Source organism: Mesitornis unicolor, unplaced genomic scaffold, assembly GCF_000695765.1.
Source record: "Mesitornis unicolor isolate BGI_N332 unplaced genomic scaffold, ASM69576v1 scaffold3418, whole genome shotgun sequence".
In the NCBI taxonomy this organism is placed as follows: domain Eukaryota; kingdom Metazoa; phylum Chordata; class Aves; order Mesitornithiformes; family Mesitornithidae; genus Mesitornis; species Mesitornis unicolor.
Genome location: NW_010199650.1, coordinates 80572 through 100238, shown reverse-complemented (window position 1 = coordinate 100238; position 19667 = coordinate 80572). Strand labels below are relative to the sequence as shown.

The 19667-nt window shown below is 39.7% G+C and overlaps 1 protein-coding gene across 3 annotated transcripts in view; it reads right to left on the bottom strand.

Moving 5' to 3' along the window:
- Positions 1 to 19667, bottom strand: part of RIMBP2 (RIMS binding protein 2) — a 131453-nt gene that overhangs the window by 33632 nt on the left and 78154 nt on the right. The window contains exons 3-6 of one of the 3 annotated variants that reach the window (XM_010189501.1): positions 18205 to 18327; positions 12672 to 12776; positions 9386 to 9436; positions 3316 to 3520 (exon numbers count right to left, since the gene is read on the bottom strand). In XM_010189501.1, the coding sequence (XP_010187803.1) occupies positions 3316 to 3520; positions 9386 to 9436; positions 12672 to 12773 (358 nt within the window). In that variant the 5' untranslated portion in view covers positions 12774 to 12776; positions 18205 to 18327. Of the gene's footprint in view, positions 1 to 3315; positions 3521 to 9385; positions 9437 to 12671; positions 12777 to 18204; positions 18328 to 19667 lie in introns of those variants that run through there. The other 2 variants (XM_010189502.1, XM_010189503.1) reach the window with 2 other exon arrangements.

Below are 19667 nucleotides of genomic sequence, written 5' to 3'. Positions count from 1 at the left end.
GAGATTTTTTTGAAAAGGTCATCAGATGCTTAAATAATGTATGTAAATTCATGCTGATTCCACGTGTGCAGAGTCACAGCTGGATTAAGAAGAATAACCTCAAGGATCGTCAAGCAATGCCTTTGCAAAAAGCAAAGCCGAGATTCACGGTGCATGAAGTGCATTCCTCCCAAAACCTCCCAAATCTCTGTAATCTGCTGACCATTTTTATAGAGGATGTCAACTTTTCAGGTTGTGAATATGTGAGCACAGACAGAAATGGCTGCATTTAAAAACTGCCCTAACTTGACCTCCAAAATAAGAAACTATTTCAAACTAGGTTCCCTTACTCATCCAAGGCAATTTCACTGATGTCCCCGGGCTTGAACAACAGACCTACAAAGACTGATTTAAAACTTGTTAACTCACTGGAAACTAAGAAACCTTTCCTTCATATTTCCACTCTGGAAAAAAAAATGAGAGTTAAAAATGAACAATACAAGAGGTCAGCAGCTTCTAGAAGTGTCCCTTTTTCCCCCGTAAATACTAGAGAAGAACCTTATAAAGCCACAGGGGGTTTGTCTATAAAATCTCATAAAATCCATATACCCTCAAAATGGCCTTTATTTTCCTATGACTGGTCAGTGTCTGCTAAGGGAGTCTGAAGAAAGAGCCTTTCAAGGAAAGGGGCAAGGAAGGGCACCAGACTTAATTGAAATGTCTCAGCAGAATTAAAGCTGGCCGCACCTGCAGTATAATTAGATTCCCCGTTTTATCTATTGGAATTGCTGATTCATTATGGACTACCTAAATTACCTAGAAAGGACATTTAAATGAGCCTTCTACCTGATGGATAATAAATCTGAAGGTTTCTGTATCTCACTGTGGCTTTATTACATGTTCAGAGTGAACTTTTACGTTCTAATCTATCCTGGCTATGTTTATTTCATTTCCTGATACATTCAAACATCACCAATTAAGGCAAAGCAGCTGGTCATAAACTGATCTCATTTCCGTCATTTGCTTGGCTTTGAAAGCTGTCCTCGAGTTCCCTTTTGTGCTCTTTCTTCCTCACACATCATAAAAATAATGGCACTTCTGGTTTGAAGAACTTGCTGCAGCATTGCCATCATTATTGTGAAATGGGTGGTTTCAATAATTAGAAATGCTGCCCACTTGCTTAAACATGACTTTATTATCAGTGAATTCATACTGAGAATGAGCATTAGCCAAAGATTTCTGGTGTTGATACAGCAGTGCTGCAGGCCCTGGGTTTTAAGTCACATGAAAATCAAGAGGTTATGAGAAAAGGTTTGCAGAGCAAGGCCCTTCAATGACTCAGTGCAGACCTAGCTGTGTTTTCTGTGGGTTTAGTCAAGGAGTTCCTGAAAGGTTTCTGTCTGTTATATTTGGGAGGTTTTTTAAAAGCTCTTTCCATTTGCATTTCAAGAATAAATATAAATTAGTTTGGAGGACTTGGCTGAGTACCTGAAAAAGTTCATTTGATTTTTCTTTGAGGATTGGAGCCTATTGAGGTCAATTGCAGAGATACAGACTGGACCTCCACCAGCTGCATAAAGGAAATTTCAATACCTAATTACCTTGCCTTTAAAATTAATTGTTGTTTTGAAAATCCTGTCCTTAGAGACATGAGGAGCTAATCCTGTTGGTATGAAGGAAAATTCTACTAAATTTGTACGGCTATCAGGTAATGCCTTCTGAATTCTCCATGTAGTGCACTTTAATATCCACTTAGGTAAGACTTGCAGCTCCAGAAAAGCCTGTAAACCCATATACAGCACAGCGGGCAAGACTGCAAACAGCTCAAATTTGGTGTTCAAAAACCTGAAGCATACAAAGTACAAAATTACTGGAGTGAAATGAAAGAAGGATGTCACCTTGGTTCCTTTTGACTTGGTTTCACATTGAGTTTAGCATCCTTCACTGAAAATAACTGCTCATCTGTACCCATAGGGAAATGATTTGTGATTTCTAAGCCCTATGCCTCGGAATTTTTCTAGAAGCTTAGGAAGATGAAATTAAAATGAGAAGTCAAGGCTATTTCATATTTCCAGTTCTTCAGACTCATTTTAAAACAACTTTGGGGGAATTTGTAAGTAATGGGAATTACCCGACAAGTGCTCCTTTGCAGGTCAAGCAGTTGAAGTCGTTCTAGCACGGGTGACACGGAGCTGGTGACCCCTCGGCCTTGATCACAACACAGTTATAATACACAATCTAGCGTGCGATTTGCATGAAGCTATTTTCAAGTGTCCTCAGGTAACCTCTTGCCTTGATCTTTTCAATCTTCTTATGAATAATGAATCAGTAACAAAGTTGTGTACTTAGGAGGAGCAGTTGCCTCTGGCAACAGGAGATGACCTGGCAAAAGTTCAACACAGATCTTGGAAAAACACACACTGTGTGAAGATGCTGGGCACTGCAAGTGTAAGAGCACCAGTAAAGATGTAAACTACGTTTGTTTTACATTCTTCGTTTCTTCTAAAACTCAAATCAACAATATCTTTGCTGTGACTTTTCTGTTTCTAAAACACTTGGCAGTTACATGTGCAAATGCTACTTTAAACAGTTAAAAATTTAAAAGCACATTTGCATACCTTGTACAGTAAGCAGCTGCAGATACTGCCCCTATTCAGGTCTATTAAAATACATCCTGTGAAACTCCTTTCCAACCAAAAGAGTTTTGTGACAGAATTTGTCTTTTTGTAGACAGCGTTTGCTTCCTTTGACCTCTTTTTAATGTTTTACTTGCAAGTTTTTACAGAGAAGTGCATATTTTCTGTTGAACAAATGCAACTAAGCCAAAAACCTTTTCATGTTTGTCAAAACATCCCATGAGGTTTTCCCATTTTCTACCCAACTCTATTTGCAAGTTTCTTCTATGTAAAGGCTACTGCAGTGTGGGGGTCTCTATGCTTGCTTTCCCCATGAACTGCTACTTCAGCAAGGTAGCAAACCACCTCCTGTCCCGGAAACAGCGCAGGTTTTACAGCAAAGCCTGTGCATGCAGTCTTTCTTCTTCCAGCAGAGGTAGATATTTAGATAAGGAAGATGGATTTTAACACCGAACAGGTTCCTCATCACTACACCCAACGACAATTTGGGGAAATTCTGCTCACAGTGGTGCCTGAATACAACTGGAACAACCTCAATGAAGACTTAAGAGAGACGCTGAAATTTAAACAAGTCACCAAACAGGAGCAGGAGTGAATTCTGTCCTCCATTTGTACAACCAAACTCTATTTACATCATTGAGTCGCATCGTAAAACCTACAGGGCAGAACAGGTCCCTACAAACAGAATGCTGGTCCTTACCTTTGCCTATAGAAGTGGCTATTCCATTCATTAACTGGGACAGAGATTTACCGGGAGAACCAGGGATATCTGAGGATGCCACCGAGTTGCTGCTCAGGAGATCAATCTTTCCTGCTTGCTGCCGAAACCTCTCCAGTTCTCTGGACAAGAGGTTAAACTGCTCGCTCTGCGTCCGGCATTTCTCCTCCAGCTCCCGGACCTTGGCCTGCACGAGCAAGACACAACACAGACATTTGACTGAGCCCAGAGTGAGCTATGGCTGTGCCAGGTTTTTCTAAGTACCAGGGAGCCAGGATAGGCAAACTGCTTGGGATAAACAGACCCGCAATCACACTTTTCTGCCCCTAAATGCTCACCCATATTTAGAAAGAAACTTTTCAGTAGACCTGTAATACTGAGGTAAGTCCTCCTTTCATCCCCAATTTCCCAAGTGGAAGTTCCTCATTGTAATTTTTGGCAGTGCTAAAAAAATCACTGCTGAGAACACCTGCAAACAGATCCTACCGCTCTGTGACTTGTACACACCTCTGAATGCCACTTCTGTGCAACCTCTTCTGAAACTCTGGCGTATTTCTGAGGTTTGCCCATCCTTGGCTGTTAGGTTGAAGTGTCTTGAGTTGTTAGAGAAACAGTGATGTATTAAAAAACACCACCAAAAAACCTCACCGTGGCTCATGCAGAATGTAGGTGTATTTACTGCCTTAATTGCCTTTCAAAAATAACGCTCCTCACTGTGGGTGCCAAACCACACAGACGTAACCCAGACACCAGCCAGGAGAGGACTGGTTGGAAGCTTGTGAGAAGTACCAAAATGTCATTGTTCGCAAACGTATTTATTTTGAGTTTGAGGTATCAGGCTTTAACAAAACAGCGCTCCAAAGATGAGCTTCTGAGCTGAGTAGGGACATTTGCCTACCTACAATTGATGAACTCCTGGTGTGACAAAATGGACGAGGTGATGGAAAGGCAAGATTCTCTGGCTGAAAGAAATGACAAACTGCATGGGAATCCAGGGTTCCCTCTACAACTTTAACTAAAAAAATGTATGAGTGGCACGGGGACACTAAAGCATCAAAAAAACCCCTTTAATCCAAATCTGCACATTCACTGTACGGGCTAAATTAAGGATATAAGAATATTTCCAATACAATGCATTTAAATTTTAATCTGCGTTTCTAAACACCCCGTATGTCTGTTTGCATACACTATCACATGTTCCTGAAGAGAAAAAATACAACTCTAGAGTGCCCAGAGAGTTAGGAAAGAGCACACTAACACCTGGTTCAGATGGAAAAATCAGCAAAGCTCCAGCGAATTTCTTTTGGGAGGTCTGACTTTTACACAGGGGCAAACAGTTGGTCTGCACGCTGGGTTTGTGCCAGAGGAAGGCTGCTGCTTGGGGCCTAGGGACCACTCGTGTCTCGTGCTGTGACCCAACCGCTGCAAGCAGACGTAGCTCAGCAGAGGCAGTTATAGGCTCCTTCTATGAAAAGCTAATGCATTCCACCTTAATCTGATGCTTTATGATGAGAAAACATTACTTCCCTTCATTAAAAACCTCTTCCTAGTACTTGCCTGGTTAAATAACTGTACTAACAACAGAAGTCTGGATCTCAATTAAATTCACTTGGCTGTACTGAAGGTTTCTTTTTCTTGAAAGAGAAAAATGTTCTTGGTTCATATACCAAAACCTGCACATATTACGTAGCAAGAACATGACGTACATTACATACCACCTGTAGAAAGATCTTGGCACAGCTCAACTCAGACAAAGAACTTACAGTTCCCAGAAGAACACAAAAATCCAAATTTCCTACTACAGAAGGTGGTTCTGTTTGATCTTTTTTTTGGGTAACCAATGCATTTCTAAAGCTACAGTGAATTTTGAGGATATAATTTCTTTGTATTCATAAAACACAAATTAATGTAGTTCTGCCAAAGAAGTCCCAGAGTGTTTATCTGACTAGGAAACAGAAAACAATACAATACAGAGACACTCTGGGAGTTTTACACAAACATCAAATGCTTTGATTTTTGTGTTCTGTCTTTCATCTTTTCACTGTGGTTTTGAACAACTGCAACGTGAGCCTTTGTTACTCGTTACTTTTCTGCATGATTAAGGCGTCCATGTACAACTTTAGAAGAACTTTAAATAAACAAAGTAGTAAAGTGGTTTTTAGATCCCCTCTTTCCAATGGAAAGTTTAAGGATGGGCTATTCAACTGTCTAAGAATATATACTGACCTCTCCACATGCAGTTATGGAAACTCTAGCATAAAACAAAAAATAAAGACATCATCAAAACTCAACAAGATGCCAAGTCTGCCTTTAAAAATATTCTTGATAAAAATATTCATTTAATGTATTATCACTTATTAATCTCAAACTTATTTGTGTCTCAGGATATGCCTTCTTCGACCTTCCTTTTGAGTATCCAGACTCTTCATTTGCAAGTTGTTCTCCCACAACAGTATGAAGCCTGGAAGAAAACTGCCCTTACTGCTTTAATCATGGTTATGAGTTAGAAGTGAGCAGAAAGCTGGGAATACATAAAGAAAATCCACAATAGTTCTAACAGGAGGCATCCCCATCCCCATCTTGGTTTCTTGACCAGGCAGGTGTGTGGTTGACTGTATCCAGCCAGGCTCACTTCGCTGGAGAAAGCCCACATCTGTCTGTACATATGTATGTATGTCTGTATGTCTGTCACTGCAGAGCGAGGCGTGTGCTTGCACTCTCGAATGCACTGAAGTTTTATTCTGTGCCATGGTCCTGCCCATGCAGCCTCTCCTGGTATTGATGGCACAGAAGTGCTGAGCCTAACAGATCTCCCTAGAGCTGGATCTGCCTAACGTGGTGGTTGCATGAAGAGACATCCTCTGCTGCAGGCCACACTGAATGTGTTTCACTGAGGACTGGCCACGTTTCTCATACAACGCGTTGTGCTATTGCTAAAACTTATACAGCTTCTTAAATTGAAAGTGAAGCAGACTTCATCCATTACAAGACAGATACTGTTGGCACAAGACAGGTAAGATGATAAGCAACTTTCCAGGTGGACAGGCTTGAATTCAGAGAAGTAATTAGCTCATATATTCTGCTACAGAGATACCATCTCATAGTTTAATTGTTTACGTAGCAGCAATGGCTTTCAGTAGGTGCCTCAATAAATCAACCTCGGGTGAAATCACCACAGAAAATTATCTCCGTATTAATAAAGAAGCAATCTGAATTCAGACAAAATCCACACAGTCAGAAAGCCGCAATCTCGAATAAACTACCAAACCATTCTTACTGGGCATGCTCTTAAGAAATTCACTTTCCAAAACAGTATCTGAGTTGTCATTAAATCATGCCATATTTGAAGATCAATCTCTTGTATCAGGAAAAAGAAAAGGATTTTGTTGATTTGGTGTTAGGCCAACAAATGCCAAGCATGCTTGCATAACAATGGTTCTAGCACACAACCCATGCAAGGTTAGGCAGGACTATCGGACTCGTTTTAAAGGGAAAAGTGCAGGAGTCAGGACAGGGAAAGGAGAATTTATGCCCTAAAATACCTGCATGCTGTCCAAGGTGTTCTGGATGAAGTGCAAAGCAATAAATTCCAAACAAGACACAGTAAACAGAGAGATGTGAAATAAAGAAATAAAACCAGTTTTGAACACTTTGTTTTACATTTCAAAGCAAAATATATTAGAACAGTTAACACGGGTAAAAACATGCATTAACATAAACCACGCTATTGAACGCTTCAGAAATCAATATCACTGCTGGTCTTAAATTGCAAAAGGCAGATTAAATAAAATGCTAAAAATTAATGAGCTTATAGCAATAAAAAGCAAAAGCTTGGGAAACCTTGATGCGGTTACGCAAATCAGAGGTCGCAGACAAATCAGTTAAATGGGAATTCTGATTAGCTGGGGGGGTTAAAAAATCACTTGCCTGCTTTGCTTCTACTTAAGTTTTTCTGCATCGTATACTTTCCACCAGGCATTAAATAAGTTAATCTTATGTTCTTAAAGGAGGAACAAACTTAATATACATGATAATAATGAAAGCATATGAGTAAAACACTTTCTGTGGGAATATTAACTTTTATAGATTTAAACCATTTTAATATTACTTTTTAAAGATGATCAATGCACCAGGAAAACCACCTTCCATCAGTGCATGGGCAGTAAGTGCACAGACAGAAGAACTACTGTGAGAAGGTAAAAAGACCAGAAATTACCTTCTGCTACAAACAGATTCCTAAGTGAAACATCGACAACGCACTTGCTATCATTAATCTATGGTACCACAAGTTCTTTATGACATGTACAGTATATTAAGATTTAATAACTATTTAATGCCTTTTCCTCAGACAGAAAAACTAGTTTGGCAATCATCAGCTAAAACCAATTCTGCATGAAAAAATAAAGAACAAAAAAACCCCAAAGGAAACCTGGATGTCGTTACTTCTGCATCTACATTGTCTGACTCTTTACCTTACCCAGGTACATGAAATAATATGGTATGAACTTAAAGACTCTGTTGAGCAGAGTTTGGAAAAGCTAGGGAGGAACTGTTTGCTTTAGGAACCTTACAGGAGTCTGAATTTCTGCTCCGTGGTGTTGTCATTTGTCCTATCTTGCATGGCATTGTGGGTCAGCCTGCATTTCGGAACAGGGGGTAAAAGGTTTTGACAGCACCAGCCAGATATCTAGGTGTCTTTATTTATTTCAATTCTCCTTTGATATTTTGCATTTTCATGTGCAATTTAACCACAACAGTTTGTAACCATTACAGAGGTTCCATTATTATGAGTCCCAGCTTAAAATCACTTAAAATTTCAATTAAGCCTAAGACAAAGAGGTTTTGCAAACCTTGCCCTATTCCAACTAAAACTGACATCAAAGCTCACGGTTTTTGAATGGCAGTGAGAATTTGTTGTTATTCCTCACATCACTTCCATACAAGACACAAGCAATTCTGTATCCTTGGGTACAGCAGACTAAATGACTAGGTTTTTCTTTAAGATTAAAGACTTGAAGGAAAGCTTGAAATATGATGCAAAGTCCATAAACAACTACTAGTGAATGAATTTAGAAGAAATGCCCCATGCCAAGGTCATAACTGTAAGATTTTTTGGATGTATCTTCATGGATGATGTTGCCTATATGGATGATGTCAGTATATGCAGGTATTTAGTGTCTTGAAACTTAGTAAATCAGGTCATCTGAATCTGCTCTTAAAACTTAACTTATCTAACACTGTTTACCCACTGGCAAATTCTAACAACATGGCAGTGTAGTTGAGAAACGCTAAGAAAGGCCCTGGCTGGTGAATGCAGCAACAGGATTAGAGGCAATGGACACAGGTAGCATCCAGAAAAAAATTCTGGCAGGATAGAAGAATAATATTCTTCATCATTAAAGTGCCCAAAGACTGAAACAGGCTGCCCTGTTTAAAATTTTAAAAAATTAAAAATTGACTGGGGAAAGCCTTGAGCAGCACACAGTAATTTTAGAGAAGGCCTTTCTTTGAGCAGGGAGTTGGAGCACATAGCCAGGAGGCCCTTCCAAACAGAATTGTTCTATATTTCTCATTTAAAAATGAGCATGTTTCTGATGCCCTTGATTTTCAAAAGCCCAGTTCAGGCTACCTTGAAAAGATCTGGTTTTCCCATAAAAAGAATGAAGTGTCCTCTCTCTGCCATGTCCTTTGAAGGTTTTTCGAAGTATCCAAATTATTTCATTAGGTGTGAAAATTCTGGCTCTTGAGCATGCTGCTTTATGTTTACTAGACAGTATTTAATTAGGAACCTAGGTAATTGATTGCTATTTTCAGCTATATTTCCAGCCTAAACGATAATTCTTACAAGAAATCACTTCCTTTCTATGTACTTGACAGTATTTTACCAAAAAAGGTTACTAAAATTTCCATTCTATGCAAAGAGGAATTGAGGGACACACAACTTGGATGCCTACATATTACCTGAAACTTTCAAAAGTGATGATAATGTCAAGTTATCACATTCAGAACGGAACCTCCACAAGCAAAGGTAACATAAAGGATATTGTCTTACCTCTAGCAACTGAACTGCTCCTTCATGTTCCTTCTTAGCTTCAACCTGAGCCTTGGTTTTAGAATAAAGAGGGAAAAGAGGGGAGAAAGGGGAGAGAGGGGAGACAGAGATCAATTAGTCTTGCTACATATAGTATGCTCTAACCACAGTGTGGCATACTCTATACTCAAATCCAAAGCCAATTACAGTCTTGAGGGGGTGGCTCCATCAATATTACTTTGGATCCAAGCCACTGAAATAACTGCTTATTTTTAGGAGACTGAATCTCAGTGACACACGGGTAGTTTGTTGGAGCGAGAAGAGCTCAACACACTGCAAGAACACGTCAGAGGGCTCTCTGAAACCCTCTGAATTAAAACTGGAAAATGAGCTTGTTACTATACAATGCAAGAGGTTCATTGTGTAGAAACCTGTCGTACTAGCAAAGAGGAAACATCACAGAATTACAGGCAGTAACGGTATTTATCATCTAAGTAAACAGTTCACAAAACACTTCAAGGCAAACACAAGAAACACTAAACAGGAGTGCAACATTTAGGGTCCAGTCAACTGAGTCAAAGAGAAGAGGGAATCACTAAGAGCAGGAAAGTGTATTTTATGTAGCTTAGAAATTCTTTTATCAAATGTTGGTCAGGAAAACTCTAAACCTTAAAAACAAAAAACCCCCTGCATTCAATAAATCTGTGTTATCCTTACTTTATTTTCATTTAAGTTCTCACTGCTTTCTTTACTGAAGCTTGCCCAAGATAGGTAAAACTTTCTGTTAATCATTGTATCAGGCTGGGAGTATTGTCACGCACCAACTTTGCCTCTTAGCTCCTCATTACTGTACCCCGAAGACCACATTCTGCACAATCCTCATCCGATAAAAGTGCTAAAACCCAGGGGGCAACACCCCCCACACTCTGTAATTTAATGGGCCAGATCCTCCCACGATGGACACTGACACAGCTATGCTAACTTCATTTTCCTACCCTGCTCCCTTACTGGTTTCAATGGAAGCTGGGTCAGGCCATAAAGTCACAACCAAAACCATATACCCAAATATACTTCACTGTCGTGGATGGTAATAAAGCTCCTCTGGTCCTGCAAGCACCGTTGTATTTCTTCCTGTACTACAGTAATAACTCTTACTGCTAGCACCTGATAAAATATTGGCTCCACGAGCGTTAGCAAACGTATGACAGGTAATAGAAAGCCTTGTGTTATCCATCATTACGGGTTTAATAAAATCCACCCAGAATATGATTTCTTGATAGATGAGTAGAAAACCTGCATCAATAGCTATCTCTCCTTGACATCTGTCAAGCAGTCTTTCTTGGAGAAAAGGGCCGTCTGATTCCCTATCAACACGAAACCTTGAAGAATATCGTATTCTTCCTTTTAGGCTGAAAAACTGATCAGTCTGTACACATATTAAAAACACAATGAATTTTGATTTATAACATCAAAATGTGACAGGAAATGCACCAGACTGTACCAGTAACTTGCTTTGGTTTTAAAATTGAACTTTTGTGTGGTTCGTCAGCAACTTTATGACAGTAATAAGATAGGCTGTGAAATGTCATCCTGTTACTGCTAGAATTACTACTTTCATTTCTTGGTATTTTTTCAAGCAATGAGATGACTCTAAGAAGAAGAAGGAAGAAAGGATTTAACACACATGTACTAGGTACACTGGGAGGTCAGCTCTGCATGAAATGTGAGCCAGCAATTCCTGGTCATGATGGGAGCAAGGTATTGCAGTCACTAAGGAAGTGAGGGAGTCCTGGGAGGAACATCTCAGGCTAAGGAATGAAGCCAGGAAGAAGAATGAATTATCTCTTAAATGCTTCTAATAAGTAATGCACAGATAAATGGTCATGGTGGATTGCAGTATAGGAATTCTAAGCTGAAATTCTAGTGGGACTTAGTGGTAAATGATTATTAAATAATAATTTTTAACACAAATGATCTCGTATTCCAGGCTACTTCAGGTCCAGGAATTTAATCACTGGCTACAGATGCTGAGTTAGTTACATTGAGCAGAATAACAAATGCAATACGACCTCATTTTACTTGAAATCTATCACGCTATAGCTTAGCAAAAATGACAGGAGAAAACAGTATTACAGCATTTGTTTCCTGTTGCCAATCTGTAACAAAAAGACCCGTGTAATATGGATTTATTAGGAGAATGTAACAAAAAATAGTAAGAAGGAAAGCTGTACCTTTCTTTTATTGCTTTCCTTTGCCAAGAAATTTAAGATAAAAATTTACGTGGAAGTTCAAATAATAACTGAGTATAACTAGAAATGGCATTTTGAAACATGCCTAAATGGATTAATTGCAAAAAGCTGACAGAAAATTAACTGGAAGATTTCGTTTGGTCAAGGGGAGCTTTCTATTTCAAGCAAACTATATTTAGGTACATCTTTTTATTCTGCTGAGAATGTCCCTCCATGCCAATTCTCCACCAAATTATCATTAGCGTTATTATTATTATTTCTGTGTTTTGATCTAGTCAAGCAATTGGAAAAATCAACATTAGTATCGAGACAATTGCAGTTTGAAGTGATATTGTTAAGACTGAAACCCAGTACCATGTTTTTAATATCATAATGAATACTGAGAAGTGTGAAAAAAGAAGTCTTAATGTGATTTGTGAATTAGAGAAGGAGTTTGGAAGAGGTACTTGAACAATGGTTCAGGTTATGACAAAGATCAACTGTGATGTGTTGGTACCTTGACAAGGACTTACTTTAATCTAATTTAGTGGGGAAAGGTAGTAAGAATTGCCAGGGTCTGGAAGAGGAAACCAAAGAAATCCTAACAAAACATTTATACATCAGTGAGAATGATTGGCTGTTCCAGCAAACTGACAAGGAACGGTGCATCCCCATATTCCGATTAACATGAAATTAAGGCTGGATTCCTTCTTGACATTGCAGAAATGCACAAAAATTCCTGAGCCAAATATAGAGGGAGGCAATGGAAATATGGAAATGCAAGGGAAATACATATCTTTGTATCCCTTTTCTCCCTGTGGGGAAATGAGAGGACTTACATATACTGGCCAAGTTAACCTTCACTAGCATAAACATTTATAAATCAATTAGTGCAGTCATGTAAATCCAACAGTAAACACCCACTTGTTACAACTGCATCAGCAATCATGCAGAAGTGCCCAGAGCAGGAACTGGTTTGGTGCGTGAGGTCTAAGTTCCTTTAAACCACATCTGTTTCAGGACCTGTGCTCTGTCACCGCAATTTGCCGTTTCACCTGACGTTCCCCTGCTCCACTTACCTTCTGCAGGAGTTCAATTTCCTGCTGTTTGGCGTTGAGAACAGCCAAGGCTTGCTCATGCTCCAACTCCAGCTGTTGCCGCCGTTCAGCAGCCTCTCGCATATGCTGTTCAAAGGAAGCAGGAAAACAGGAGACTTCAGTACAGTCCACCTGCAGCCAGACGGGCTGCCATTCCCAGGCACGCTGACGTTCATCTCAACATAAAAGCTCTCTGGTATCACTGATAGGCAAGCAGGAAACTGGTTAGGATTTTCATTTGGTACTCAGGGGCATATTGCCACTGCTAAATTCGGGCGTTTTGACAGCGATCTTTTTTAGAAGATATGACTCCGTCATTGCCAGTAATGTGGCCTGTGTGATGCACCAGTGAACAGTACCCAGTTTATCCATCAGGCACACATTTGGATGTGGTACTGTGCTAAAAAATTAAAGCTTGAAAAAAAACCAACAACTTGACTATTCCGTAAAAGCCTCTTTATCTGGGATATGGGTTTGTGATTTGGTTTGCAAACGACGACCCAAAAGAAATAGTTTGCCTTTGCTAATCTCTGCCCGTTATTATAGCAAATTAGCCAGAGGAAAAGTGACACGGGTGGGTTTGGGACAAAAATGACCACACAGTACTCAAACCCAACTTTCAAAGGCCAGTTGCTACTAATCATTCAAAGCAATATGAGAAAGGTTCTCGGGAGGAGCACAAGCTGAACAGTGTCAAGATATCCTTTGCAGATTGAAATCTTTTTCATTACAGGTTAATATTATTCTCCCACTATCATCATAACTTTCAAACGCCCTGCTAATAAATGGGAGTTAAGAAAGATCTCTCTATAGATTCTGATCTCTTCTCTGGTGAAACTGGTATTAAAGATTTTTATTTTCCAAATTACTTATTATTCCCACAATACTCTCGGAGCAGAGGCATCGTGTCTTATCTGCAGCACCAGGAGTTATTTCACACAAACCTATTAGGAATCACCACTTGGAAAGAGAAATCCATGGCTGCAATTGAGAACAGGCCAAAATACCCCTTGCTGTGAGCAAGAGGAAATGTTATTAAGCACATTGCTAACCTTTAATGAGCTGATATTCTCTGCTGTGTGTTACTCAGAACAAATAGGGACAGCACAGGCTGACTTCTCTCAATCTGGAAGTGTTTGCAAAGGAAGCAGAAATGTCTCCAATGCTCCATTTGGCCTCTGCTTGGGGTTTATTTATTTTCATTTGATGTGTTGCTTAAAAGCAACAAAAAATCATCAAATATTTTTCCAATTCATCAGTTTTGACCCTCAACTGTGGCTTGTTTTCTAGCAGCTCTGCAAGGAGTCAGTATTTTGACTGTAGACATTTCTGAACTGTGCATGTTGGACAAAAGTTAAAGAGATCTGTTAATGGATAATATCTATTATCAGTACTCAAAGACCAAAAATAATGGTTCCAGTTCTCATCTCATCTGAATGAACATAACCTGTCTTGCTAACGTGTATTACTCATGATTTAAATTACCATGAAGCCACATTTATTGAGCTCAGCAGCTTCCATCAAGTCTTATGTAAAACTTGACACCAGTGGAGCACCAGCGTTTTTCCTACATTCAAGAAATGGTGACGCAGTCAAGTGATTCTCAAACCTTTAATTAAAACCTTTAATTATCAGAAAAAAACCCCAAAAGCCTCCCTCAACTCTCTCGAGATTTAGTACCAGTACAGCATATTTGGATGCTGTTAAATTCTTACCACTTTTACAAAAGCTACTACAGGACATTTCTAGTTCTTTGCAGAGATCAATAAATAATTAATACTGTGACCATACAGTGAATCTATAGGATGCAATGAAGAAACAGATTGTGATACATGATCTGAGATTCTCCCCAGCTTTTAATTTCTCTGTTTCCTAAAATATGTATTTAATGATCTACAGTTCACAGATTTTAATGTCAGAAAAGACCATTTGGCCATCCGTGTTAACCCAAAAGTGTCTCTCAGTCGTTTTAGTATCATCCTCACTTGTATTTAAAGCAGCAAGGATCTCTTCACTCCAGCATCTGTCCCTCCCCTGGCACAGCCATTAAATCTCCCCCAAATCAGAAGCAATTCCTCCCCTCCCACTCTGCTCACAAACTGGTTCTGTCTGCAAATCTGTTCTGCACCTCCTATTTCTTCTTCAAGCCTGAGGGGAACAGGTCAGGGCAGTGAGGGGGACTGCAGAGACCCCTGAGGAACAGCAGGGAGAAAGCTCTGAGCTGCTGAATCTTTCTGCACCTTCCTTATGGACCAACTTCCACAAGGGTTGGTGTAGGTGGTGGCAATCCCTGTGCCCATGCTCTTGCTGGTTAGAACTTGCTAAACACGTAAATTTGCACTTCCCTTTTTGCACCCTTTCGAGAGGTCTTAATAGTGTTACTCTAACATCAGAAAGCACATCTAAAAGAGCACAGGAAAAAATCACAGTAAGGACTTTGTATTTCAAAACAATCTGCAAATAATGCTCTATCCTTCAGTGAAGCAGGGACCTTTTCAGTCTATCTTTCAGATCAAAGGCAAGAATCCTGCTGCGCAGCAGAGAATCAACTGGGGATATCGTGGATATCTCGGTTTTCTTTCAAACTACAGAGCTAGACAGCTGTATAATATAAACTATTTCTGAAACAGCACTTAAGGGGCCTGCTCAAACAGTTCTTGTTTTTCCAGCTTCCTCATGGGCAGCACAAGGATTTGACAATGAACAGCCCATCCTTGCTTCAGTGGTTGAACTGCGTTACCTACAGCTGCAAAGAAACCAAAGAAACCCATTCTGTCCCATAACAGTGACTTTCACAGCTCTAAAACATGCAACTGGTTCATGCTAGAACAAACTCAAACAGCTTTCAAGTACTCCAGTCTTGTTTATGAGACAGAACTCAAGCATGAGGCTGAATGGGGAGCAAATTTAATTCTCACCCAAGTGCTCTGATCAAAGGACTCCTCATCTGCGCTTGCAGATGGGTGGGCACCGTTACAGTGCCGTGAATGGGGAAAGCTGGCTGAACACTTCAGAAAATCAGAACTGCTGTGTGCGAGGCACTGTGAAGATTCTCAGAAGTCAGCAGTTCTTCCTCTTCCCTTTTCTGCTTTGTTGATACATCCTGAGATAACAGAAAGTGTAACTGAATTTCTCTTTTGACAAGGAAACTAGGCTAAATATTTCCAAAAACTTTCCAATGGTTGGAAAGCTGCAAGCAATTTTTTCAAACTACCAATTTCCCAAGCATATGAAGACACACATGAAATACACAATTAACTGCATCTGCTTGGGCAGGGTTTAATGCTGGAAAGGAGATTTAAGGCTTCCAGTCTGTTCAAGGTACTCTGGCAGCTCAGAAGGGCTCTGCCCAAGGGAGAGAATTACCAAATATGAAAAGCCTGAAAATAGTTTTGCCAACCTGGCTGCACGTCTCCAATCAGTTTACCTTGGGTAGCTAAGGTTTGTATAATACCTGATCTGTTCTGCAACTGGCACTCCTTGTCTCAGTATTGATTCATGTTTTCCATGTCAGGATAGGATGCCTAAGCGTGTGATAGAAGTGTGGTGCAAAAATTCCAGTGTATCCTCCCAGTGTACAGATACAAGACCTGCCCTCTAAACTTACCTGTTGGAGTTAACTGGAAAACTGGGGCCAAGCTACAGGTTCTCAGGTTTTCAGTCTCTGTATCCACCAGATAATTATTGTTTCAGTGACTGAAAACTTTTGAAGGAGCTCTGAAGCAGAACAGTGATATTTACTACAATCATCTCCAAAAGCCCAGATTTCTGTTTTTCCCCTTTTAGAGTGAGTCTGATGCAAGTCAAAATCACCAACAAATCCAATTTTAAATAAGTGATTGTACTTATGACAAGCATTGGCTGAAGTTCCTTAGCACTAATGAAACATTCTGCAAATAAATGTCTTGCTCAAAATTTAAGATCTCAGAGCACTTATTTTCATTTTCCTCTTCTCCTACTCTCAGGGCATCCGTCCCCACTTTACCAGCCAATTCAGTGGTTTGAGAAAGAAAAATCTTGGGCTTGAGAACATGAAAAATAAGCAGCTCTTTGGCAGTCTGTCAAGGAAGTTTCAGCACTGGATCGATGCTCCACTCTAACTGAACACATCCTTCATTTTTCTAAATGGGCTGAAGTACAGACAAGTGTCTACAAGGGTTTTCTCTCTCAAGAATTCTCACTGCAGTCCTCACCAGTGCAGTTCCTCCACTGATGTGAATAGCTGTAACTGCATGTTTTTTCTTGTTGTTTTTCATAATCTTAGTTGCTTACCCTCTTCAAGGCAGTTTTGGTGGCAGTTTTCCACATCACAACTAAGAAAACCTGGAAACAACGGCCCATTCAAACCAGAGTGTGTTCCTACCACATCATACGCTTCCTTCCACCAGCTCCTCTTACCTCGTCACATCTGACACCAGGTCATTGTCTGAAAGGGACCTTCCACACCCTTCTCCATTACTTCTGATCCAGCTTCCAGGTTTGGCTTACCAAGTTACTGACTTCCATCTTTATTTAATCAGTGAAACTCTGGATATTTGGCTGTTTCCTAGTAAAGCACTGTCTCCTTGCTACCACTAAAACTTCCTTTACACTTTGTTTCAACATGTACTAATTATTGACCACTTGAATTAGCTGGTAAGTAATAATCTCTTAGCTGATTCAATTTTCCAGCTGTATATTTCTCTTACTGTACCCCATCATCTCAGCTAGATCTCTGTTGGATTTACCGGGTGAATTCTGCTGTTTGTGAACAGCAGAACCAGTTTGTCCCAGGGCATTAAGCACAATAAACAAGAGAACAGAAGCAGGACAGTATCATCAGCTAAACAGTGAAACCTCTACTGAAGAATATGCTTAGGATTCAAAATGCATTACTGAACTGTTCCAAGTTGAAAAGGAAGCAGCAAGTTGATGACATGAACACAACTGTGCATCTAGAGAGCAAGTATGACTGGACACCAAAGCACTGAGATGCTCTAAAAGCTTGTTAAAAGAAAGGTGCTTATGTACCAGGCACTATCATTCTTTCTAAGTAAGACCTCTCTAATAAAACAACAGCAGGGTTTGTAACCCTGTCCTGACAATGGGATGCACTCTGCAAATGCAATACGAGCTGGTACCAACAGCTTATTTCACAAGGCCACAATAATATTTGGCTTCAACTCAGACTGGCCAACAGAGCCCTCTTAAAAGTAAAATATCCTGGCAGGCATTCATATTTCCTTCATCAGCATAGTCACTTCTCATCCTCTTCTTCTCATCTTGACTTACCTCCGATAACTGCATAGTGAAAAACCTGCATCCAATTACTTATAGAGTATCAGATAAGGATCTCTAAAGATGCCCCTCCTCTGATAGTTTGGGATTCTTTGTAGGCACTCAGTCTACTGTATGTGATACTTCTTACCTAACTAACAGGGGCATTCAGTCCCCCCATGCTTCTATGACTCACTGAATGAGCATCCAAACTATTAAACAAGTAATAGAAGTCTGGATTGTTGGACTTTATACGTACCTTTAGGACCTGCTCTAAGTTCTCCAGCTTGGCTTGGAGCTGGTGTTTTCCCTTTACAGCCAAATCTCGTTCTTTGGTCACTCTGAGAAGGGTTTCTCTAAGGTGGTCATAGTCTGATTTTACCTAGAAAAATCAAAATGTGATTATTGCCCAAACAGCTAATTCAGGAAGGGAAAACTACACGTGACACAAACATTTCTGCCTGTTAAAATGGAGAACGGAAAAAAGTTCAAAGAAAATAGGAAAGAAGAGTAACAAATGGGAGGGAATGTTCACTGAGGAGATCGTGTGTGTCTCATATACATGTATGCATAAACCCCATTTTCTTTCAACAAGGACTACAACCTGGCAACCAGACCATAGTTCTGCATAAGTTACATAAATACACTATACAATGCACAAAATAAATGGCATTCAAACACTTCCTAATTTCTCTGGATCTCAGAGGCATCAGAGATGGGTGTGCTATATAAAGAGACAGAGATCTAATGTATATAGAGAAATATGACCCACATTTTTCTGGACTGTTCTTTAGTGTAAATTGACTTTGGAATAAACTCAAATATACATGAGCAGCCTTTGCTAACATTTGTAAACAGTGTCTCCACAATTCTAAACGAGGTATTCTTCTGCAACAAAACCCTTGCCATCCCTTAAAATACTTGCATACCGAAGGTTTCTAAAGGATCAAATACTCATTGAGTATTTCCCACTTTAATTTTCTTGGTGCTAGCTTAACCATATCAGTATGACTTTTTATAAGCCTTTTTTATACAGGATTTTGTGAAGCATCAGTGATAGCGACTACTTCATAAACACACATAGAAAATAAAAATACTATATTAAACTACTTTATCTTGCCATGGAAAAGTTCTTTCTTCAATTCAGACCAGCTGAAAATTTGATTTCTTATCCCTGATAATTCTATGGCTTTATGTCCTGTACTGATGTATAATAATAGGATCATTATGGCTTGTATCTTATCACAAACTGCAATTTTTACATTAAGAACACTCACTGGCGATAAACACCTGAGTAAAAAAAATACAAAACGTTCATCTACTATTTCCATGTCCCTGCGGTGTTGATAAGAAGGTAAGAAAGCCAAAGAAAGACCCATAACACTTTCGGTAAGTGGTGCTCCAAGCAGCATCTGTTTTATCTTTGGTGACTGCAACACGGTGCAGCAGCGTGAGCAGTGCTGGTGGAAAGGCAAAGCACTCCCAAGTACCTGGATAAGGCACAGGCTTTAGTCTTGGTGCCGCTCATGTCTCCCTCCAGCTTCAGTTAAGAAAGTGACAAGTACGTGTTTGGGTTTATTTTTATAAATTTAACTACTATAATTACTCGGGTTTTTTAAAGCACGAATGGCATGAAGCAATCTCTGACATGGATATCTCCTGGACATTTTCTAAACTGATTCAGCCTTTCTGTTTGCCTTCTGGCTCCAGTTTGTTAACTTG